This window comes from Gymnoscopelus braueri (genome assembly GCF_963280865.1).
Source record: "Gymnoscopelus braueri genome assembly, chromosome: 19".
Classification (NCBI taxonomy): domain Eukaryota; kingdom Metazoa; phylum Chordata; class Actinopteri; order Myctophiformes; family Myctophidae; genus Gymnoscopelus; species Gymnoscopelus braueri.
The window spans coordinates 7,112,008-7,137,256 of NC_137621.1; the positions used below are offsets into that span (position 1 = coordinate 7,112,008).

General features: G+C 41.7%; 2 protein-coding genes across 3 annotated transcripts in view; both read left to right on the top strand.

Moving 5' to 3' along the window:
• Window positions 1-17,447, top strand: part of LOC308074496 (uncharacterized protein) — a 29,281-nt gene extending 11,834 nt beyond the window's left edge. The window contains exons 3-12 of one of the 2 annotated variants that reach the window (XM_080413957.1): window positions 834-941; window positions 2,012-2,124; window positions 10,424-10,549; window positions 10,928-11,070; window positions 11,957-12,041; window positions 13,118-13,256; window positions 13,542-13,777; window positions 15,260-15,398; window positions 15,818-15,933; window positions 16,972-17,447. In XM_080413957.1, the coding sequence (XP_080270083.1) occupies window positions 834-941; window positions 2,012-2,124; window positions 10,424-10,549; window positions 10,928-11,070; window positions 11,957-12,041; window positions 13,118-13,256; window positions 13,542-13,777; window positions 15,260-15,398; window positions 15,818-15,933; window positions 16,972-17,283 (1,517 nt within the window). In that variant the 3' untranslated portion in view covers window positions 17,284-17,447. The remainder of the gene's footprint in view (window positions 1-833; window positions 942-2,011; window positions 2,125-10,423; window positions 10,550-10,927; window positions 11,071-11,956; window positions 12,042-13,117; window positions 13,257-13,541; window positions 13,778-15,259; window positions 15,399-15,817; window positions 15,934-16,971) is intronic. The other variant, XM_080413958.1, reaches the window with a different exon arrangement.
• Window positions 17,448-19,387: 1,940 nt separating this feature from the next.
• On the top strand, window positions 19,388-21,176 carry LOC308074504 (heat shock protein beta-11-like). The gene is made up of 2 exons (XM_080413969.1): window positions 19,388-19,950; window positions 20,586-21,176. Exons 1-2 carry the CDS (start codon window positions 19,588-19,590, stop codon window positions 20,946-20,948), a joined length of 726 nt encoding a protein of 241 aa, XP_080270095.1. The 5' UTR covers window positions 19,388-19,587; the 3' UTR covers window positions 20,949-21,176.
• The last annotated feature ends 4,073 nt before the right edge of the window (window positions 21,177-25,249 follow it).

A 25,249-nucleotide genomic window follows, 5' to 3' on the forward strand; every position in this document is an offset into this window, starting at 1 on the left:
AGAGGGGCGTCGCTCTAAATTTGGTGACGTCAGCGTGCTCCGTGCACAGGCCGAGGGGGGGAGGGGAGGGGAGGCGGGGACATAGATTGGTGAAGCAATAGGAAGCCACGCACAAATCCAGGCGGCTGTGTTTGGGTCCGCCCTTCAAGACCATGGATTGAGCTCGTAGCCTCAGGCTACAGGGCTCCAGACTAACAGAGCTCTGTCATCCAGGGGACGTTAATCCATTCAATCCGAGAACGCATCTGTGTCATTTTAGATTTCTTTGGCTATTCAAAAATAGCAGATATACAAGCTCATAGCGCGGCACCGAGTGCCGCGCTATGAGCTTGTAGATCTGCTATTTTTTTTTTTTTTAATCATATATTATGTATATTATTTAAAGAACAGGAGAACTGTTGCGCCTTTCTTTGTCCTTTTGGTGAAGATTAACTGCAGGTGCGGTGGTCTCGAAAAAAACATAAGGGTAAACTGACGGAAGGAGACTCGCTCACTGCATGAAGGTTAAGGAAAACTCCTTAGACAAGACTTAAAGAAAATATTTTTTTCCTTTATTTTGAGATGCTCATAATGTGCTCGGTGCTCAGTGGATTAAAAAGCAAACGTTTCAGTCCTCCCGGGACCTTCGTCAGTGCTATAATATAATATTATTTAAAGCGAACATTTGTGACACCATGAAGAACCTCTCCATAAAGGAGGCTTGTGTGTGAATGACTGTCCACTGCCTTCTTTTCCAGATGTTTGTTGTTTTGTTTTCTTTATTCAGCAATGTTATGGATTACATGTTGGGGAAAAAAGGGACTTATTTTGTCCTTTTCTTCCATCTGCTAAAGTCTCAGGTCAGGACCAGGGCAGTGACAGTTCCTCTCCCTGGGGTCAGACAGCCTCCTGGCAGAGTGGACCACAAGAGGTTGGCCTCGGTCCGCCATCCATACCTAACAGTAAGTTCAAGGTTGAACTACTACTACACTGTGCTACATACAAGCAAGATACTGTATGAACATTTCATGTCACTATTATATAAAATAATTGTGATTAACAATGATGGCTATTATCAAAATATGATTAAAACTCTTAAAATGCTGCTTTTGTTGATTGATTGATTGAAATTTTTATTAGGCAAAAGAATGTAAAACAACACAGTTACATTTATAATACTTTTGTCTAAAAGGTCCGACCAAAAAAGTCCTTGCGGACAACGGTCCGTTGGGGTCCTTGAATTAATTTCATAGACATATATAGTAGCAACCAAACAGTTCAAATCAACATAAGAAACAGAGAAAGAAATACCACTATGTACAAAAAAAGCATAATGAAAAATAAAATAAAAGTATATACAAAAAAAAGGGGGAGGGGGGTCATCTGTCTACAGGGAAACTGGTACTACCTCCTCTTATGGCCTCCAGAAAGATGAGTTTTTAGGGCTGTTAATCACTTGCACCCCAGTATCCATATTCTGTGTGGAACATTAGCCAAAATTAGCAGATCTACAAGTGTCTGTCCGTCTGTGATAGGGCTGGTAACTTTCCTCAGAAATGATATTCGAATATTGGTCTTAAAAATTTGCAGATATTCGAATATATTCAAATATTATTATTATTATTATTATTATTATTATTATTATTATTATTACATTTATTACCCTTATTTCAAAAATAATATATATGTTTTTGACAGGGACAATACAAAAAACAATGTATCAAGTGCTCGGATCAAATAATTCCCCCACAAATATTTTCATATTCGAATATACATAATTCCCCCATATTTGAGGAATATTCGACATTCGAATATTAATTTACCAGCCCTAGTCTGTGAGCGTCCGTCCGTCCCGTGAACAGCTAATCTCAGGCACCGCCGGGCCAATCGACATGAAAATTTGCAGGCACACGCCCGGGAGGCCAAGGAAGAAGCTCCTGCCCAATTAACCTCCTGGCAATGAAATCATTATAATCGTAACGATTTGTATGACAATTAATCATCATCATCTAAAATGTGACGATCTCCACAGCTCTGATCCCAGGAAGCCCAGCCTCTGCAGCCATGGTGTGGAGGATCCAGGAGGTGGATGCTGGCTCTCCGTCCTCGCAGCCCAGCGGAATGCCAACAACGCCACAGGCCCAAGTAAGTGTGTGTGATGCTGTGGTCGCTTATCGTTGCTGTCGGGGGCAGGAACCTTTGTATCTCCATATTCCAGTGGTTTTCAACCCTTTTTACATCAAGGCCCATTATTTATTCGGCATTTGAGCCAGGGACCACCATTTGATGAGATTTAGCCTCTCAGACCCAAGACTTAGAATATTTTGTCATTGTTGGATAAGATTTTGTCCACAAATCCATGCTGTATTGATGTTGGTACCAATAGGAGAGATGACAGGCAAACGTTGATCAAAAATAACAATTATCTAATTAAGTAATGCAGATGTTTAACAATAATTGAACTCTTGAGAGCGTAAAATGAAACCAAATGGTTTCATTTTACGCTCTCAAGAGAGTTAAAGATCTATAAGGGTCCATTTGGTTACCAACTCTCCATCACATTTAGCTGGGGACCACGTGGAACCCCCCCCCCCCCCAGGACCACTGGTGGTCCCCGGACCACCGGTTGAAAACCACTGCCATATTTCAATTGCAAAAATAGGCTGCCAATCTAGAAGCTCATGGCTCTGCTGTTTTTGCGACCTTCGAAAGAATTTGAAAGTGCAAGTGGAAGGGGTTAACTGTGTCTGTGTGGGGTTTATACATATTGAACCATTGAAAAGTATGAACAATATCTTGTGGCTAAATAATGCAATAAACTGGATCTAACGGTTTGGGACGTACAGTACAAGGTTTCTATCCGACAGTGACCATACATATGTACAGTAACAGGGTGTTTCCGATAGGGGTGCGACATGCAGTGCTAATCGAACTAATTGATTCTAATCAATTATAAAATAAATATCAATACTAGTGAAATAATTGATTTTCAAAAATAGCTAAAAGAAATCATAGATTTTCGAAAAAATTGCGAAAAGAGCTGATCTACAAGCTTGGGGATCGGCTATCTTCGCTATTGTCGTGCAACACTGTTGTGTGACAAGGCATAAAAATAGGGCTTAAGTCGTCCATCAGACCAATTGATTGAGAAGCCCCTGACAGCGCATTTCGAGGGGCTAGGTGGAGCTCAATGTGCTCTGAGTCAAACGTGGGCTACAAACGTCAAATCCTCTTGTGTCAAGGCCCCCCCCCCCATATTCCTTTTGATGTGTTCGCGACACATCGAAGCTATCAAACAACATATAACCTTACATGAAACCATGGAAGTAAGTGAGACTGTTATTATGCATAATGTACTTTGTAAGATTCATGTTAGATCAGTGGAGTCGGTGTTGGCACCCTTTTTGTCACGCAGAAATAAGCGACACGATTTCTATAGGCTCTGTGCATGACTGTAGTTCTTCTTTTTTTTTAACAGAAGGTGGCATTTCCATTTCCTGTTCCGGCGTCAGTTCGTCATAGCTTCATTTGATCGGCTCAGCAGCAGATTTGAACCGGAAACACGCAACGCCTCCGGTTCAAATCTGCTATTGAGGAACCGGGAACGCCTAGCCTGATATCCAGCCTGCTTCGCTACGTTCGGCGGACTTTTCTTTCTCTCTTCGCTTCTCAGTCTGGAAAGCCTCCTATCTCCAAGGGAGGCGGGACATGGCATAAGGTAGGAATCGAACCGTGGCCTCTGATTGGTCTGTGGTGCGGGACGGGACAAAAAAAACAGTGTGATCGCTGTGATTCGTCATTCGTTTGAACAACATCCAATCAGCAACGACGTTGCCCAACGTAACATATGTAGTTCCAGTGTAGTTCTGCAAAACGAGTCAATAGGGTGCTCTCTCCAGACTGAGAAGCGAAGAGAGAAAAAAAAGTCCGCCGAACGTAGCGAAGCAGGCTGGATCCCAGGCTAGGGAACGCCACCCTCTGGAAAAGCGAACTACAGTCACGCACAGAGCCTATTTGGAATGAGGTCGATCTACATGAATAGTTTGATGTGAAATATTTGCTGACACATTTATGGATTGTTTATATGGACACATTTATTTGCCTTCTTGAGCAGTGAGGTCTACATGTACAGTTAGTAGTATGTAGTCAATTTGATTGTTGCCTTTCTGTTTCATCAAATGAAAGCCTTTGTCGTGTTTGGCTGGCTCTGAATGTGTGCCGCTGACGACCGACCAACAGCCATTATTACCCAAGTTACACTCAATGTTAAAATAATAATTAAATAAAATGCTTGTTGCTCATTTTATGCCGTACTAATTACCATGCCTTTTATGTCTTATGCTTATAGAGACACATCAGTGTGTTGATGGAGGGCGAGAGACCCAAAATTGAGAAATGCAGCAACAGTGACTTTTTTAAATGTCCCTTCTGCAAATATAAGGCTGCACAGTATATGGTCCACTACCACATCATAGCCCATGCTTCAGTGAAGCACAGAGGTAGCTACTATTTATTTATTTGTTTATTGAATTACATTATTATTAGTATTATTACATTTTTGCCCAAACTATTACATACTTAAAGCACATTTTGTTTAACCCATCGAGACCGGCAAGGGAACGCATCTGTGTCATTTTAGGATGTCTTTGGCTATTCAACAATAGCAGATCTACAAGCTCATAGCGCGAGTGCCGCGCTATGAGCTTGTAGATCTGCTATTTTTTTTAAAATCTTGAAAATGTGAGCAAATCTTTGAATATTCATATTTTTTTTAAAGTCGTTCAAAAGAATGACTTTTTAATAGCCAAAGACATCTTAAAATGACACAGATACGTTCCCTTAAAGGCTTAATCTGAAAACTCACTTCTTCATAATCTACCTCACTCCCTCTGGTCTCTTCATTCCTTGTAATCCCTTCTTGTTGCCTATTTTCGATAGATGCCATAGTTATACTATGCAATTCTATATTGGTTACTTGTGCACACATACTGTGTATTGTGTAGTTCAGGGGTCTTCAACGTTTTCAGCCCAAGGACCCCCTAGCTGAGAGAAAGATGAAGCAGGGACCCCGTCTATATTGTATAAAATTGTGTTTCAGATTTAAAAAAAAACCCTTTTTTTCCCCTCTACACCTACACCTCTTTGCCAAAAATAGCAGATCTACAAGCTCACAACGCCTCGCAGCGCGAGGCGTTGTGAGCTTGTAGATCTGCTATTTTTGGCTAATGCTCCCCTCAGAATAGGGATGCTAGGGTTCAAGTGGTTCAAAAAAAATCCTCTCACACAAAGATTTGGCGGACCCCCTATAGTAGCTCTGAGGACCCCCTAGGGGTCCCGGACCCCCTGTTGAAGACCCCTGGTATATGTTATTTAGACATTTGCTATTTAGTTGTTAACTTTGATTACAACTTACTCTTATCCCTCTCTTTCAGAGTTCACAGTCATAAAGTGTGGCTTGAATTGCAGAACAGCGACACACTTTCATTGTTGCTACTGCCCGGCAACGATAGTCAACAGAGCACAGTTCCTGAAGCACCTGGAACTCCGGCACCCGCTGGACTCTCAAGGGTACCCGGTCCCCGAGGCCCTTGAACAGCAGCACCCCGAGGCCCCTCCGGAGCACCCACTGGACCCTCAGGGCCAGTGGTTCTCAACCTTTTTGGCTGGCGACCCCCCCAAAAAGACCTGACCAAGTCTCGCGACACCCCTATCTAAACAACAATCACGCACTGAACAAACACATGTACACACACTGGGCAGAAGGAGAAAAAAAAAAGACGTGTGCACACATACAGACTGCTATAACAATAGGCTAAATAACATAGCAAAACCAACTATATGGGTTATGGCTTTAATATAGGTACATTTTCTCAAACAGGGGTTTTGATAAGTGTGTTGCTGTTTTACATGTATGCCTTTGTTTTTTTAATATATTCCTAAATTGTAATTTATTTTCAACACTATGTTGTTGAATGCGTTGTATTACTCAACCACACTGCTGAGTTTCGACACAAATGAGTTTAACTACTTTTAATTTTGAGAATAAATAACATCTTGAATTAATTCAAAATACGCACCTCTTCCCCCAGCTCCCGTAGCCCAGTATCCACCCACCCTCTTTACCTGGAAAAATCACTCCACTGGTTTATCAATGTGATTTGGATGTTTGGTTTGGAAATACCTCTTTATTTTTAACTGCCGTTCAGCTTTCATGTGTCAGAACCTCAGAGCACAATACACATTGGGGCTGATCCGTTTCATTACATGGCAGGTGACCCTTTTTTTAAAAAGTTGTTTTTATATATAATATAATATTAATGACTATTATTTATCTGTAGAAGAACCGTCCTCAGTCCAATCTCACACAGTGTAATAGTAATAATCCATTTTGATTAACACATTTCAATCAAATCTCAAAGTGCTAGAGTGAAAACATTGGCATTAAAAAAAAATGAAAAAAATGAAACGACAAAACAAAAGACATTAACATTGTGCGTGACACCGCAAGGTGTCTAATGGTGCTAAATGTTAATGGTGCTAACATGCACGGCCACAACAAACGTGTTAAAGAATACTTTATGACGCCATCGTGCCTTTCATGCTGTGCCTTGCATGTTGGAGATGGAGTTCTCCCATCCCAGCACTGGGAGCACTGCCTAATTTAGCCCTCATGCCAATGTATTCGTCCCCACACACAGATTACTGTGTGTTGTCACTGCTGTCGTATCCTACTGGCTCACCTGCCAGTTAGGATCTCCCACCAGGAGGACGTAAAAGCCTTCGCCCTACTCCTCCCGCGCAACACTCCCTACTGACAGGTGCCACCCAGGGTTGCCAGATCTGCTTATTATAATTCCCCCGCAAGATTTTATTTGAAAATAGCAGATCTACAAGCTCACGACGCGTCGCATCGCGACGCGTCGTGAGCTTGTAGATCTGCTATTTTCAAATAGCTGATGTATGTGTTAAAGTGCTCATGTGGCCCATAGTCGCTTCTTTTGGGCTGGTTTTCCTTAGCCTCGATCTCCAGGCTTTTATTGTTTAGTTTTGCTAAAAAATAAAAGCCTGGCCCAGCCCGTCGGTGTACTCGGTATGAGGAAGTGTTTCACTTCCCAACCAACCAGAGTGCAGTGGGCGTCGCTCGTAATGTTGTGTTAACGGGGCGGGGGTTGACGGACAGATCGGTGAACCAATGGGATCAGGCGCAGTCTCTCGCCGGCTCTATACACCCGCCCCTCTATACACGAAATCAGGAGCGTTGGGGCAGTCTAGGTTTTCCTAGACCTGGTTGCTTGTTTCTCTCACAGAATCTGGCAACACTGGTGCCACCCCCAGCCCGTTGGAGTGTACGTATAATGACAAATATCACCCTCCTCCCCGCCCCGGCTTCCCTCCCCCGAAACACGGGCCAATTGTGTTCGTATACTGCAGACGCTCGACGAAAGCCGGATGCACCGCGGTGTGTTCGAACCCCTAGAGTCCGCGGTGGTGGCCGGGCACTTTACCATTGGTCCATCCAAGCACCCCCCCCAAGTTCTATATATCTATCTCCCATATGTGCATGTCGTTCATAGAATTAGGCAACGATGTGACAGGTGCAACAGTTGAAAAGAGAGATTCATGTGAGGCGGCAAATTATTTTGAACTTAAAATATTGTTAATATAAAACATAAATGTTGTTTTTTTGAGCATTCCCATATCAGCCAGTTTCTCCTTTGCTAGCAAAGGGAAGCATGTGAGCAATGGTTAATGTTTAATTTTAAGGTTGTTTTTTAATAATGCGGAATACTGTTTCAGTCTTTCATTTTACATGCAGAGATTCTGCTGACAATGTTTGCTTATATGCGTCACTTGAAATAAACTGAGAAGTAACACGCTGTTAGTTGCCTTTTTTATCTATCTTCATTTTGTTTAAATCCCTGTTGCAAATGTGAAGTAGTGCTCCCTCTTGTGGTACAAAAGTGAATTGTCAGCTCCAGAGAAATGGCTGAGAATTTCAGGTCAGATTCAACATTTCATCATCATTCCGGTGAATGAATGACTAACTATTAGGTTTAGCATTCAGCATTCACAAAACACATGTTCATATGCATGGCCTGATTAATACATAGAAAGAACACAGGAGAACATGAAATAACTGTACAACCATGTCAAATATCCTCATCACATTGTGGGTTGATAAATATACCATACCCTCCCCCAGCAGCTGCTGAACACCCGGGGCATCTGCCCCAGCAATGCAGAATATGTCTGGCTGCTTCTCTGCAGTTGTTGGAATGCAATGCCAATCCCCTTGCATAGCGTTGCAGAAACCTTGTATCTCCACATTACAACGGTTATGTTTTTTTTTTCCTCGTACGTTAATACTCAACTTAACGTGTTGTTGCTATTTGTGGAATTTAAAAAGATATTTTGAAGTGAAAGCGCTTAAAGGGATATTTCACTTTCAAAAAAACTTTTGGTCATTTTATCATCTTGAGCCTTTGTGAGCCCCCCAGACAGTTTTTAAGTTGCTTGATTCAGTATATAGATATTTGATATTCATTTTATCAGACACGCCCCCTTCCTATACAAACCCATTGTAACTTCAAACTACATTTTAATCATGTTAGATTCATCGAAAACACCCGTCCTTGGTTCTGGTGACTCATCCTGCCCTCCTAATGCGTGAGGGGGCCGTGTTTTTCCGATATTTTTTTTCATTTATTTTATTACATTTTTTTATTGTATTTTATTTTTTTCATTATCCTAAAAAAATATTAAAAATAAATGAAAAAAGTAATTGAAAAAACACGTCCCCCTCGCGTATTAGGGGGGCGGTATGAGTCACCAGAACCAAGGACGGGTGTTTTTGATGAATCTAACATGGTTAAAATGGAGTTTGAAGTTACAATGGGTTTGTATAGGAAGGGGGCGTGTCTAATAAAATTAATATCAAATATCTAAATACTGAATCGAGCAACTTAAAAACTGTCTGGGGGGCTCACAAAGGCCTGAGTAGACGATAAAATGACAAAAGTTTTTTTTGAAAGTGAAATATCCCTTTAAGTGTGTTGGTGGGTTTTGAAACATTGAGCCAATGAAAAGTATTAACAAGAGCTTGTGACTAACTAATAACTATGTATTTGGACATACAAGGTTTCCACCTGACAGTTACGATAGTCTCTAGAAGACTGTTACATTGGGAAAGCAAAACGCTTAAAAGGCTAAATTCCACAGAAAACACAACATCATACGGACACATGAAAATGAACCGGAACAGGAAACGGGTATCAGTTACATGGGACTACAGTTAAGCACAGAGGCCATAGCATCCCAGGGGTTCTTTATGTCCACATAACATCATTATTTTTTAGGTGGTCTATGGCATTGGTTCTCAAAGTGGGGTCCAGGGGTACTTGAGAGGGTTCCAGGGGGTCCCCAGCTAAATGGTGGATAGGAACCGACTGGACTCTGGGGGTCTGTAACTCTGTGGGGGTCGGTAACTCTGAGAGTGTACAAATGGAACCAAATGGACCCTAACGGGTCCATTTGGTTCCATTTGTACACTCTCAGAGTTAAATTAACATTGATTTTACAACATAAATTGGGGTACCAGGGATAGAAATGCCATTAAATGGGGGGTCTGTAGCCTCTAATGCATGTCAAACTGGGGCTCCTCTTGAAATGAAAATGGTTGAGAGAATCACTGGTAGCTAGCAGTGAAAAATCTTCTCTTATGGGGGTCCCTGGCATATCTTTTCAAATGGGGGTCCGCGGGCTAATAAGTGTCAATTTGGGGGTCCTTGACATGAAAAAGTTTGAGAACCACTGGTCTATGGCTTTCACTTACCTAAGAACAAAACAATATGCTCGACAGTTGTTGTACATGATACACAAGCAAACATGTCATCCGGTAATGGCCTCAAAATGCATAATATTTGTCTCTGAGATGTAGTAGAGTAGAAGTAAAAGTACTAGTAAAAGTACAAAATAATCATGTTTGAACTGGGGACCCCCCCAACCTGACAAGCTCTTGGAATTGTATGCATTACATTTAGTTTGACTCGGTTCCATAGATAAATAATATTGTGAAAATAGTAACTACAAGAGGGGCCGATCTACAAGTAAACTTGTAGATCTACAAGTAAACTTGTAGATCGTCCATTTTCACAATGCTTGCCTCTTTCTTTTTGACAATTCGGCCAATTTGGTATTAAAAAAGCTCTTAAAAGTCATTAAATTGTCACTTTAGAAATGTGCAGATACCCTGTATATATATACACTTATACTGTGTGTCGGTTTGTTTACTGCTAAGTGAGAAAACAATCTTGCACATTGAGTTAATCATCTGGGGACCCGAGCCGACCCCCAGTTTGGGAACCACTGTACTAGCCTATCATTATGTGTATGTTTTAAGTGTGAAAATACTTGGAGTCCTGCCTTACTATGGTTTTTCGTATAGGTTGCCATTCCCACCCACCCACCCAGTTCTGCAGAGGGTCATGCACACTACATGGAATCAGTGGAGATGGCGGATCAATCCATCGCGGCAAATCCTCTGCAAACTCTGCAATTTCATTCGTCATTTGTAAGTACTGACTTTCTATGAAAACATCATGCATGAAAAATGCAATCCTAATGACAAATTTATATTTTAATTTATTCAGCGATTATAGTTCATTTCGCATGTATTTGTATTTCCAATTAGTTGCTGTCGGGTGGAAGCCTCATTATGTCCAAAACTGTTACTTTTAAGAATTCAAACGTAGTAAAAAACTGCAGATCTACAAGTTCAAAACAGCATTTCGAGCTTGTACATCTGCTATTTTTGATACTTTTTGTGTGCCATAGTAGGGCGTTAATTTTGCGAAAATATACAATTAAAATGTGGAGATCCGATGTTTCTGCCTGACAGCAAGGAATTGCCATTTGTACTATTTATATTTTTTGATATGTATATATATAGGCAATTCGCCAGATTTTGGAAGCCACTTATGAGGGCAGATCCATAGTGCAGAGTCTGGATGGAGAGCGGTCTATCACTACCAAGCAGAGAAAGCAAATGGTCAGACTCCTTGTGTCTCACCTGCTGGACAACATTGGACAAACGTGAGTGAGCTGAGGCGGAAAGAACGTCTCACATTTCTTGCTTAACCCACTGAGACCGGGAAAGCATCTGTGTCAATTTAAGATTTCTTAGGCTATTCAAAAATAGCCGATTTTCAAAAATGCCAAAGTGAAACATACAGTAGGGCTTAAGTGGTTAAAGTGTGTTTAGTATTAATAATCTAAATCGGCAAAGTAACTTGTAACTAACATTTTCAAATTATGACTGAAAATGCATCTCTAACTGTAGCGTTTATTCACTGGCAAATAATGTTAATAATACACTGCTGCATTCACAACTTTACGGATAAAGCCTACTGTATATACTGTACTCCATAGTATGATGTGTCGCTTGAAAGAAAGACAAGGCCCTGGCCTCCCCAGGCTGTGGGGGACTGGTGTGGGGGACTGGTGTAGCGCTGGTGTAGCGCTGGTGTAGCGCTGGTGTAGCGCCCAGGTCAGGATCACTTAGGAAATTGGCACGCGGGATAACATTTTTTTTTTAAACATTTATTTGAAATAAAAATAAAAAAATGTTTTCAAGATTTTTTTTTAATAGCAGATCTACAAGCTCATAGCGCGGCACTCGGTGCCGCGCTATGAGCTTGTATATCTGCTATTTTTGAATAGCCAAAGAAATCTAAAGTGACACAGATGCGTTCCAGGTCTTATTTAAAGAAAGAAAGACAAAGGGTGTGTGCACTGTGCAGTGAACAAGAGAACTCAGAACTGCATCTCTTCTCCATACGTTTTTCCAATTCAGCGATTTGTATTAGTCACACATTTATGTGGATGATTATTACTGTCACGTGATGATGCATGGTTACATTGTTACATTCTGCATGTCGGTCCTTCGTTGACAAACTTCATCAACATGTACTTTTAACAGGCCACCCTCAGAAACCAAGAAAGCCCTTGCCCTGGCGTTGGTGTGTGAATTCCCGTGTCTTATGGATGATACAGGCACTGGCTATGTAAGTTAATTCATTTTATGGATGATACAAGCATTGGCAATGTCATTTAATCCAGATGCACACAAAATGAGTAGTGGTGTGCACTCTACCTTCCACTTAAAGCTGCACTATATGTAACTTTCCTCTCCTGCCCCGGATTTGAACCTGGTTTCCTAAGCAAGTGCTGACATTTCGTTTTGAGCTAATAGAGCCTGCCTTCTTGCTCAGGGGATAAATAGTCAGATCCTGTGTCTAGGTGAGACATGGCCTTTGACACGGTCTCAATAAAAGAGCAGGGAGGCAGAATACAACCACCCCAATCGTATAAGTTATATTGTATTAATGTACAAAAAAAAGTTACATAGTGCCGCTTTAACCCTTTAAGACCTGGATCTTTTTTATTTGAGCTAAAAAAGCATTATTTTACAATTTGGCTATTCAAAAATAGCAGATCTACAAGCTCGTAGCGCGGCACCGAGTGCCGCACTACGAGCTTGTAGATCTGCTATTTTTGAAAAATCATGAAAATGTGTGCAAATCTTTGAATATATATATATATATATATATATATATATATATATATATATATATTATTATTTATTTTTTTTAAGCGAACATTTGTAACTCAAATCTTTGCTTCTGGGACCCCCTGGAACAAAATATTTTGAGATGGGGGTCTGCGGTCAAATATATAATTTTGGGGGTCCCTGACAAAAAAGTTTGAAAACCACTTTTTTCCTTAGGATTTTTGTTAGGATTTATAAGACATTTGTAGAAGCAAAGATTTGAGGAAAACATTTTTGCTTTAAAAATTGCTTTTAAAAAAAATCCATGAATTTAAAAAAAAAATTGCAGATCTACAAGCTCGTAGCGCGGCACTCGGTGCCGCGCCACGAGCTTGTATATCTGCTATTTTTTGAATAGCCCAAAGAAATAAAAAAAATGACACAGATGCGTTCCAGGTCTTATGGGTTAAGTTGGAACTATTTTTTTAAACACCATATTTATAGTTATTGTTCTAGCTATGGTGCTTGTTGCGAACGGCCCTGTATATATCCAGGCCAGTATAAGATGAATTTAATGCAATGTTGAAACAGGGAGCGTGGTACACCGCTAGTGGGAAACGCAAACCTGCCACAGGGTTCCTGGAGGAGCGCTTGAGGAACGCCAGGAAGCGTCTGAGAAACCGGAAACGACAAGAACAACAGACGGCCCAGAGCCTCTCTACAACATCAGGTCACAATCTGAAGTTACATTTCATTTACTCTTTTCATTAGTCTGATATCACATTTCCAAAGGTTTTGGGAAAATATATATTCAAAGATTTGCACTAATTTTCATGATTTTTCAAAAATAGCAGATATACAAGCTCATAGTGCGGTACCGAGTGCCGCGCTTATGAGCTTGTAGATCTGCTATTTTTGAATAGTCAAAGAAATCAAAACAACTACACAGATGCGTTCCCGATCTTAATGGTTAAAAACAATTAGGTTACGACCGTAACCCTGGTTCTCTGTGCAGGCAATGGTAGCTTCACTCCCGCTCTTTATCAAGCTACAACAGAATCTTCTCTGGCTCCTGCCAGATTTCAAGAGATGGTTGACTGGTTGAAGGTCCATAAGCGTCCAGTGTCTCAAGTTGAAGCCTACATGAAGGAAACGGCTGTGTACAGAGGCAAGTGGATTCGCAGCGACGGATCCAAAAGCCTCCCGCAAATCCTGAACGAGTTCCCCAGGCTTGTCGACGATCCTGTCATGGTAAAGATTTTGCTATTGTGGTTTTGAACATTTTAATGACTGATCCTCTGCAGTGCACTACAAGTTTGCTTGTATGTTTACACACTTAAACCCTATAGCCTCGTTCCCAGCCTTACTCATCTGCGAAGAGAAAAGCCTGGTCACGACCTAATGCAGAGAGTGTCTATAGGGGGCGGGACTTCCGTCGTACGTATTTCCCCCGGTAACAATCTTTTTCGACCAATCACAACACTCGTTTCATTCACGGAGAATGTAAACAGATTTGTAAACGTCAACGTCATTTTCTTTGGGCGGTACTTCCGCCAAATTCCGGTACTTCCGTTTAGACAGTCAACCGGCTAGCCCAGCTTGCTTAAACCCTATATATTTCGCTGACTGGGGTCCCACAGGGGTCTATTCATGTCCCCCTCCTTTTTTTTAATACCAAATCTCTTCACAGAAATTGCCAATCCACAAGGTCACGATGCGTCACAGCATGACACATTGTGATTTTGTCAGCTATTTTCACTGAATATTCACCTGTTTTTGCATACTAGTATTTGCCTGTTATGACATGGCCAGAGTAGGAACGCTACGGTTCATGTGGTTGAGCAATATAACATGAGACAGACTACTGTTGCACTGTGTATCAGCATGTCTGTGATTCAGTCATAGGCACTAGATCACATAGGACAAGTGTTGACATTCCCAGACTCTGACTAACTTAAATCATTTACCTGTTGAACTGACTGCCTGGTCAATTCTAGTATTATCTAAAACAGTGGTTTTCAACCCTTTTCATGTCAAGGTCCATTATTTATTGGGCATTTGAGCCACGGAACCACTGTTTGATGAGATTTAAGGTCCTTACACACAGGCGAATATGCGAATATACGCAAAATTCGGACTCGTTCCGAATAATTAAAAGACGCTTTTTCGCTTCGCGAAACTGATGTGGACACTTGCATTGACTTTATTTTTAAAAAAAAAGTATTTATTCGCATGAAGAATTCGCCCCGGTGTGTAAGGACCTTTAGACTCTCAGACCCAAGACTTAGAATATTTTGTTATCGTTGGATAAGATTTTGTCCACAATTCCATCAAACTGTTGTATTGATGTTGGTGCCATATAGGAGAGATAACAGGCAAACGTTTGTCACAATAGCAATTCTTCTACATTCACTATAATTGTGTAGACTTTTTGTTAATTAAGTAATGCAGATGTTTAACAATAATTTTACTCTCAAGAGTTAAAGATCTATAAGGGTCCATTTGGTTACCAACTCTCCATCATTTAGTTGGGGACCACCTGGAACCCCATCAAGGACCATCGGTGGTCCCCGGACCACTGGTTTAGAACCACTGATTTAAAAGATGGATCTGTCAAATTGTCCCCCAAACCTTTTCCTAACAGGTGCCTCCTGGAAGCTCATTAGTATCATTTCTTCAGACACTGTTTGTTTGAGTTACATTTGTTTTCCATGTGTTTCTAAAATGTATCAGATCTCACAAGACTTCCAGCAGCTTCATCCCAAGGCAGTGGGGAGACTGCTGGAGAACTGGCCGTCCATGAGCGACAGAATACTTGCATTTGCCCAGCGAGAGGGAAAAGTGCCCCTGGTGCTGGACGACGTGACACCAGGTGAACTTTATCAGCCATTTATAATCGACTGAAATCATAGGCGATTTTTAGGGGGGCAGGGGGGCAATTTATTGGACGATTTATTATATTTTAATATATATATATATATACATATATATATAAATGTCTCATATGTAGCTTATATTATGCCCACATATATGCCATATATATGTACATATATGTAGAGACATATATGCAGGCGGCCAATTCCGAATATGTCACATATATATGTGCATATATATATATATATATATATATATATATATATATATATGTTCATAATATATTTCCTTTACCCCCCCTGGTGGCAGAGGCAAAAATCGCCTATGACTGCAATGAATATATTCAGCAAACCTCTCATATGAACAAGCGTTTTATATGTTAAACACACCATTATGTATTATGCTCATGTTGTTTAGACAGAGCTTTGAAAGTCCTGCCGACTCTACTTCCTCCACCCATCTATAAGAGTGGAGGAAAGATCTTCAGACCCACCATAGAGGAGTCCCGCAGGTCCTTCATTGACATCCAACCTGTACGTTTTACTTGACTTTTTCTACTTCAGTAATGGTGGACGCTCGCGTGTGTGTGTGTGTGTGTGTGTGTACACATTGTGTTTAAATATTAGAATAAGAATCAATCTTTATTGTCACATTATCACATTACAAATAAGGTGGGTGAAATTCCTAACTGTGCAGGTTCATCAATGCAGTTAAAAGATAGTGTCATGGCTGACTCTTGCCACGACAAAGAATGGGGGAGGGAGACCAACGTAAAGTGTAACAAAGTATGTTTATTAAATAATAAACTCTAACAAAGGCAACTAAGGCATATACTGAAAGTAAAGTGACATGATAGAACTGGGTAAATCGAAGGATCCAATGAGGTGTGGAGTCAGTAAGTCAGTCAGTCAGTGGTGTAAGTGTGCATGAGTGGAGCCATGAGTGGAGCCGTAAAAAAAAACACTTTCAGTACTTCAACAAAATAAGCTGCATAATGTAAATGTCAGTTAAATTGCACTAACCCCTAGGGCAGTGGTTCTCAACCTTTTCAGGCTGCGACCCCCCAAAATAATCGTATGTGAACTGGGGACCCCCCCAAAATAATCATATTTGAACTGGGGACCCCCCCAAAAGAAGCATTATTTGAACTGGGGACCCCCTAAAATAATCATATTTGAACTGGGGACCCCCCACCCTGATGAGCACTTAGTAATCGTAGGAGTTGAGGCGTTACATTTAGTTTGACTCGGTTCCACAGATAAATATTGTAAAAATAGCCAGATCTACAAGCTTGTAGATCGGCAATTTTTCAACTGTTGCCTCTTTCTTATGTTATTTGAATATTTGGCCAATGTTTGACCAGTTTTTATAGTAAAGTTTGTTTGTTAAATTTGATGCAGTAATGGTCTTTTGTCATTTCATTTTTTGTTTATTTTTTTGTATTAGAGAGGTCTTAAAAATCCTTAAAATTCACTGTCATCTGGGGACCCCCCCCCAAAAAAAAAATCTTGTGGGGACCCCCACAACATCAGTTAGTTACACATTCAACTAACTGATGTGTAAATCAACAGGTGGGGACCAACATGGCAGAGTACCTACAGCGAGCGGCGACCGCTCAACCCTTCCCGCACGTCTTGTGCCTCGGCGATGAAGTGGCGACGCGCCAGGCCTTCACCGTCGTGTCGGACAAGGCCATTGAGGCGGACACGTTGCTGGGGGCTGTGGATCTGTGTTTTAAGGCTTTCTTTGTGTTGGACATCAAATACCCCAAGCAGTGTCTCCCCACCTGGGAGTTTATCCAACACACAGTGTATCAGATCGATGGACATGAGTCCTCCCATGTCAAGTTTTTGAGGGCATCCATTTTTTCCGCCCACGCTTAACGGTAGGGTAAGTGATTTGCAATTATTCAAATAATTGCAAAATGGGTCTATGTTCTGATAGTGCTCGTTACTATAGAGTGTCCTGTCCATATAAGGAGTCTCCCATGTCTCTCCAGCTCTTTATTAAACCGAAAATGCATTGTCAGTGCTCTCTCCTGATTGGCTTAAAATGTGTCACCTACCTGAAAATGCACTATATTCTGTTTACTAAAGAGCTGGAGAGACCCCTGTGACCGAACAAACGCTCTGTAGCAATGATTACTATCAGAATATAGTACTTTAACCTATAAAAAATGTATATATATATATATATATATATATATATATATATATATATATATATATATATATATCACTTACCCTACCTTTAAGTCTGTCTAAAGGTACACCGACGGAGAGAAGCAGACTAAGGGCCCTATTTTCGGCCAGTGCCTTACCCATTATCCCTAAAATTATTTGCCATTTTTTACTGTTTCTAAAAACATTTTCAAATAGTTCAAAGCCAACCTACAAGCTCACAACATGTCGATGTAGATCGGCTAGTTGAACTATTTGACAATGTTTTTAAAAATAGTAAAAAAATGGCAAAGAAGTTTACACAACACAACACAACACTTTAATTGTGTCAAAAGGTTGACACGTGTGTTTATATAAACTGTACCCAGTACCACAATTCCTGTTCATGTTATGTTTTGTTAATTGCTTATTCTTATTAGTACCTGTAAGCAAATCCCTTTTTTGGTTGCTCCTGTATTATACTGTATAAATATATACAGTCACACTTTGCAGAACTGGTCCTTTTTTTCTTTTCCTTTGTAACTTTGCCAGACAATGATGATTGTCAAAATGAACCGTTCATATATACTGTAGAACCCTGCAATCTTATGTAACTGTTAGGCTGAATACCAATTTCGCACACACACAGGCGCACACACACACACACACACACACACACACACACACACACACACACACACACACACACACACACACACACACACACACACACACACAGGGTATTCAGCATGACAGTTGCGTAAGGTTTGCAGGGTTACAGGGTTTGGGGGGGGGGGGCTTTTGATTCCCCCGGTCATTCATTCATATGGTTGGTGGGCACATGTTTTATCCCTGCTTCCGTTCACACTGAATTAAATACAGTACATGCATTTCCTTTTGTGAAATGTAGACAATGTTTGATAACATCACAATTTGACCATTTAATAAAACATGGATGTTAAAACCACAGTGACCCTGGCTCTATTTTGGGCACATTTTCAAATTGTGTCAAAATCTTTAGAAATAGCCGATCTACAAGCTCACAAGAAAGAGAAAAAAAGAATAATAATATATATATATATATATATATATATAGGATATATATGTTTTTTTGGGGGCATTAGAAACCTTAGTAGTAGTAGTATCTCCATATTTTTCATAAGAGTTTACATCGTTCTGCGTGAGTGTCACACAAAACATTGTGAAAAGAGCCGATCTACAAGCTCACAACAGAGCACAGACGACTCAACCCTTCCCACACATGTTGTGCCTTGGTGATGAAATGCCAGGTCTTCACCATTGTGTCAAACAACGCCACTGAAACAGACACAACATTGCTGGGTGTACTGTTACAGTAGCTTAAGTTCAAGTTGTTTTATTTGTCATTTACACAGAATACTAGGTATTAACGCTGATGTTCAACACAGTCTTCTACTGCTACTACCAGTAATGATACTGTCATATATGTTTTTAGAGATTGTGAGTCAACCGTGACAGACCCTTTGTGCTCAAAATGGAAGCAAGTCTCTATTAGGAATTTCACACACACACACACACACACACACACACACACACACACACACACACACACACACACACACACACACACACACACACACTCCTTTGAATGTTGTCAGAGAGAGAGAGAGAGAGAGAGAGAGTGAGAGAGAGAACCTCATAGGACAATTTTAGAATATGACTGACACTGTTGGTAGTCAACGCACACACATGCACACAGACACGACACCCTGTCAGGAATGTAACTGGATCTTTCCATCAGGGTATAAAAAGCCGGGACGTTCACAGAGGGAAGACAGAACGAAGAGAGAGACAGACAGCAGAAGACTGGAAGACAGAGCGAAGGACAACTAAACCGGAGGACATCTAACTTCTAAAGCCAACTATATAAGATCATCATTAGCTTTGAGCAGAGTCCTTTCTGAGGAAACCCTAACGTGAGGAAAGCTAAGGTTCTAAGTTCAACTAAACTAGTGTAGAGCTATAACTTCCCGGAGGCCAACCTAAACGATGCTTAGCAACTTCCACCATCAGCCATCCGCCCTCCTCGGCCCTGCACCCGGCCTGCTGATGTCACCCTTCGCGGATTTCCACTGGCCCGTCCGCAGCCTCTGGCCCGAGACACGCCCCCTGTTCTACCAGCTGGAACAGGAGATGGTGCGTAACTTCCAGCTAATGAAACAGAACATGGACTACATGGAGCGCCTGCACCAACGCATCTGGGACGAGATCGACCAATCGGCGCCGGCCGCCGCCACCACCGCCGCCTCCTTGAAGCCAATCACATTCCAGATGAGCAAGAACCAGGGCGGAGCCTTCGCGCTCACACTCAACACCAAGGACTACACCCCCGAGGAGCTGTCAGTCAAACAGGTGGGTGGAGTCATGGCCAGGGTTTCATTATTAACCACAAGCATCCATATTCCGGCGGGAACATTAGCCAATAGCCTATCTACAGTGAGCTGGTAGATCGACTATTTTTGTCTAAGACATTTGGTGTAGACTGAAGAAAAGCCGTCCAATAACAGTTGTAACTCAAGTCCATTTGACATGTATATACAGTATGTAAAGTATGGGAACAGTCTTGAAGAACAGTCTTACTCCCCATGTAGCATGTTAAAACGAGCAAGTGTTCACAATCTCCTTTAATTGCTTCATATGAATGTGATATCTTCCTACATACATTTGTGCTTTTGTCACCTTTTTGGTGCAATAAACACAGTTAAAAGTAACGCAAAACAATACTCTTACGAGGCATTATGGGACATGTAATGAGTAGTAGTAGTAGTCGTCGTAGTATTACAAGTATTAGTAGTACTAGTACTATTGCAAGGTTTCACCTCGTCATCCTAAAGCAGTGTTTGTCAAAGTTACAGACAGGTCTGTAAGACACCTGTAAGGATCCATTTGGTTCCATTTGTACACTCTCAGAGTTTTGGGGGTCCTTGAAATAAATAAAACGTTTGAAAACCAGAGTCCTAAACTGTCAACTTCCTTCCTCTGGACAGGTGGGCAGGAAGCTGCGGGTCAGCGGTCGCTCCGAGAGGAAACAGGAAGTGGACAGCCACAGCTCGTACCGCCTCCACGAGTTCCGTCAGGAATTCGACCTCCCCGACGGCCTCAACCCCGACTCCGTCACCTGCTCCCTGGACGGTGGTCTCCTCCGCATCCAGGCACCCTGTGAAAGGGACCCTGCGGGGTCCAACGAGAGGGTGGTCCCCATTACCCTCGCCCCACGGGAAGAGCTGGTGTCGACCGCCACGACGCCCAAGACCACCGCAGGGGCGAGGCTGGTCCCCATTACCGTCACCCTACCAGAAGAGCTGCTGTCGACCACGACGCCCTCAGACACCAAGACTGAGACGGACTGAGAAGTCAGGAGTGGACCCCGGATCAGATGTTTTTCTTTTTCTACAAACTCAATTTTATTTTGATTTTTAATCTAGAATGTCACCCTCTTTCTGGACAGTAATGATTTATATGTGTCTGTTTAATCGATAATGTGCTTGATTCACGAGGTGTTTAAATCAAATGTGTTTAATAAAAAGTATATGATCAATAAGACTGGAGAAATGTCAATAAAAGTAATATGACATGAATGATCTAAGAGAACTATAATGATTGAATGTAACTTGTTGCTAAATGATGAGGGTTTTGAGGACATAAAACCGGGGGCGGATCCTGGGTCCATGGTATCTAGGCATTGGCCAGAGACTGATAACATGGATTCACTCTCACGTTCCTCCACGGTATCAGCCTGGACTTCGGCCCATAGGGAGCGAGTAGTCCGAAAACGACCGGGCCAATCAGTGACTGTGTTTCAACTGCTGTCCGTACAACAGTGAAAAGCATCATCAACATCTTTTTCTGATCTTCTCAAACGATTAAAAAAAAAAGATAGCAGTTCTACAAGCTCGTAGCGTGGCACAAAGTAGAATCCCTTCCCCCAGAATATGGAAGTGGTTAATCCCGTTTAGTGTTTATCATGTGGTGGTTTCGGTGCACACAGGACAGGAGCAGCTTTGTCTGTTATGGTGGTGGGAGGTGGGCCGGTGAGGATGGGTTAAGACTTTGACAGGGGCCAGTTTGGAATTGCAGCCTCCTGAAGGTGATTTTTTTAGGGCAGTTTTGAAAGTGAGCATAGAGTTTTACACTCCTTTACTCCTTTAGGTAGGGCCTTCCACATTTCTGTTGTATAGCAAAAAAATAAATGATCTGTGCGTTGAAACTATACAAACTAGGAGATTACATTTTAACCTCTGCATAACACTGCATGGTCGTCAAGGCTAGGTCAAGTGCTACGGGCTAAAGTGGAGTCTGAAGACGTGTCTTCAGATTACGGCGGAAAATTGGGAGTGAGTCTGCAGTTCTAACTGCAATGGGGAGTTTGTTTCACAGTGTGGAAGTCTGGGACGTATGGAGCGTTGTCCCGGATGTTTTAGGGAAGCTTCTGACAGTTTCCCTGTGTCCCCTACACACAGACATGCACACACATTTGCACCAAACGAACTTGAGCTGTGCAACGGTGTCGTGCACCGAAAATAGCCGATCTACAAGCTCACGTGTCGGGCTATGACCAAGGGCCCAGCCCCAGCATCCGCCTTTGAAATTTAGTTTAACCCATTAAGACCTGAGGCGATTCTTAAAAATGTTTTCTAAATCCTAACAGTTTTTCAAAAATAGCAGATCTACAAGCTCATAGGGGACCCCCCAGGACCAGCCTGCTAACCCACCACCACTGCCTGGTCATGTACCGACACAGGTGGTCAGCCCACAGTCAGTGCAAAATGTAGCTACAGGCTCACTTTGGGCCCTCTCAACCAACCTATCCTGACCAGTACTATGGAGTACGCTTATGGAACCCCCCACTGAAATAGTACCGGGGTTCGGGGTCAAACTCCACAGTTGGGAGGGTTAAGAAAAACCATTAAAACGTATGCTTGTTGCTTAGAGTTATATATGTATTCATGCATTTCACAAAATAGAGAGAACAGTGATACTGGCAGGTGGAACATTTAGTTAAACTTGTGACCCCAGTGACAGTGGCCTTCATTTATCAACACGGTGTAGACCAAATAATGAGCATACAGCAAGATCACTGCAACTTTCGGCATTTATCAATATATCCTGACTTTGCCTTAGCGTACTGCACGCTCAGATCTCACGTCAGGTCTGAGGCAGTTGTTGACTTTGGCTACACCTGTTTGTTCCATCCTAGACATGCGGAGAAGCATTGTCTGACAGTCTGACAGGCATTTGGGCACATATATCCACTCCATCCGTCTATCTAACACACTAATAAATAATCCCTGTGAAAATATAACATTTTATAAACTCTTTTAAATAAACTGCTTTATCAGTCATTCAGATAAGATTGCAGAACTGGCTGCCTTGGCTATTTGAAAATAGCAGATCTACAAGCTCACAACGCGTCAAAGCGACGCATTGTGAGCTTGTAGATCTGCTATTTTCAAAATATACGAGCTCTTTAATATGCGAGAGCATTTTCGTTTCTTATTGGCTTTCAATGCTTTGTTTGGTCGTATTCTGGTTCTTCATGTCGTAAAATCGGGAATATTTAAGGGCGTGTTATTCAAATGACGCTCGTTTTCAGACATCAGATTTTTTTTAAAGCTCCGACCAAATGTACGCTAGGATTGGCTGTATATAGGATTGCTTGATAAATGTCACTTGGACTTTGGTGTAAGGCGAAATATAGGCAAAAATATAAGCAGTTTTTTACACTCGGGGCCAGTGTATTTCCTGTCTGCATGGTAAGACAGACACACTGTGAGCTTAATCTTCCTGGAACAAAGAGTTTGCAGGAAGGCACTTAACCGCAGCTACGTGCGGTTAACGTGCCCTTGCCTCGCTGTGCAAAGGGCACGTTGCAGAGGCCAGTTTTAAACCATGTAAAACACAGGAAGTCAGTAGTACTCCAAAAAGTAATAGAGTAAAATGTAGCAGAGTAGTTTTTGTCACGTATACCAAATAAGGGAGTTGCATCCATCCTGACAAGACATTATAAAAGAGGTTGCGCCCAAAAGCTGGGGCTTCTCTTCTTTTTGGAATACCTGCTGATAACTATCTGAGCAGTGCTTGCATGTTCCTGAGCGTACAGCTCGTCCCTCTTTCCTATCTTTTGTATTTTCATCCTTTATAATAATAAAAAGCCCTATTTACTTTGGGCCAAAAAACTGATTTTGTCACCGCTCCATTCTTGATCAAAAAACATCTGCATCGCTTGTAGGATTACGACTGCTGGGTGAGTCTTGAATGTGTTTTCCTGATTGCATAGCCAAATGTCTAATCTGGTGTCATTGGGTCTTGCGTCGACCGTCTGGGTGTCCAGGTCTGTCAGCAGAACCTGAGAGAGATGAACGGAGCCCTAGTGAGGGTCTCACGGTGTCTCTGATGGGCAGGAACACCAAAGTTAAACAGAGGTTGAGTGAGATGACACTGGCTGAACTAAAGCCTAATTACTGATCACTAAGCGTGGTCTGTGTTGGTGTCCTAACATCAGCGGGGAACGGGTAATGTGTGCGAGTGTGTGCACACATTTCACAGGTGCAGGAAACCAGTTCATCTAAGTGTGACAGACGGGTTCTATTTGCTTCCATGTGTAAAGTCACTCTACTCGATGGTACTCAGTCTATAAGCAGACAGAGGTAGATTATAAGACAGTTGATGCAGATATGTTTTATTTGGTTTTTATTATAATATAATTCCTTACAAATACATACAGCTAATTCAACCGAAACACAGATAATGGGTGAACTGTGGTGTATGTGATCCATTGTTGAAATTTGCAGGAAATCCTTCTAACGGCTAGATTAGCGACCTAGTTGTTAACAAGGGGGGGGATTCGTAGCAGGGCGCCCAGTAGCCACATCTCTGCACCTCAGGTGCTGTGACACGGCCGCTCAGACCAGCAGCCAGCAGCAGCAGCACAGTAGAAACTAGCAACTTCTGCTGTGTCATTTTATGTGGTTGGTAGAGTGTGGCTTCTCGGTTATAGTGCTGACCCACAATCCTTTAACAGATAGCAAAACTTTGAATTTGTTTGCAGTTAGTAATTTCTATTACTTACTGGATAATAAGACTAATAATTAGTTGCATTGTTTGTTTTGCTGTTTACAACTGTCTGCTAGTTTGATTGTTTTATTGGCTTATTAAGCAAATGGAGTACCGTTTTTATTATTTATATATGTGTTAAATAAAATATGTTTATAGAATGATGTATTTGCACTGTAGGCCTATTAGCCATACCCATACTGCAACCGATTGTCAACCGTCAGCACTTTTAATCTACTGTCACCAGTATTGATACTGCCCACCCAGCCCTCCAGTTCATTTAATATCTCAGCTGTCGGGCAGAAACCAGCTATGTCCAAAATATAAACTTTTCAGGATATGAAAAAATAGAAAGCATGTTTTTAGAACAACACAACACTGTCTCATCAAAGTCGGTATGGTTACTTTATACATTGTCAGATACTTGAATGTGTCCTTATATAATCATAATTTTACCTAAATACAGCTCACGTGGAGTCAGGAGGTTTTTGACCTTTAATGTGGCCATCTTCTCATTCTAATCAATGGTGGACAAATATGGAGTTAGGAGGCTAACCATACCATACTGTGCACTTCCTCACAGATGGTGCCGCTCAAC

Coding starts and splice junctions, on each gene's coding strand:
- LOC308074504 (XM_080413969.1), top strand. CDS start 19,588: ATGCTTAGCAACTTCCACCATCAGCCATCCGCCCTCCTCGGCCCTGCA. Junction 19,951..20,585: donor AGGAGCTGTCAGTCAAACAG/GTGGGTGGAGTC, acceptor TCCTCTGGACAG/GTGGGCAGGAAGCTGCGGGT.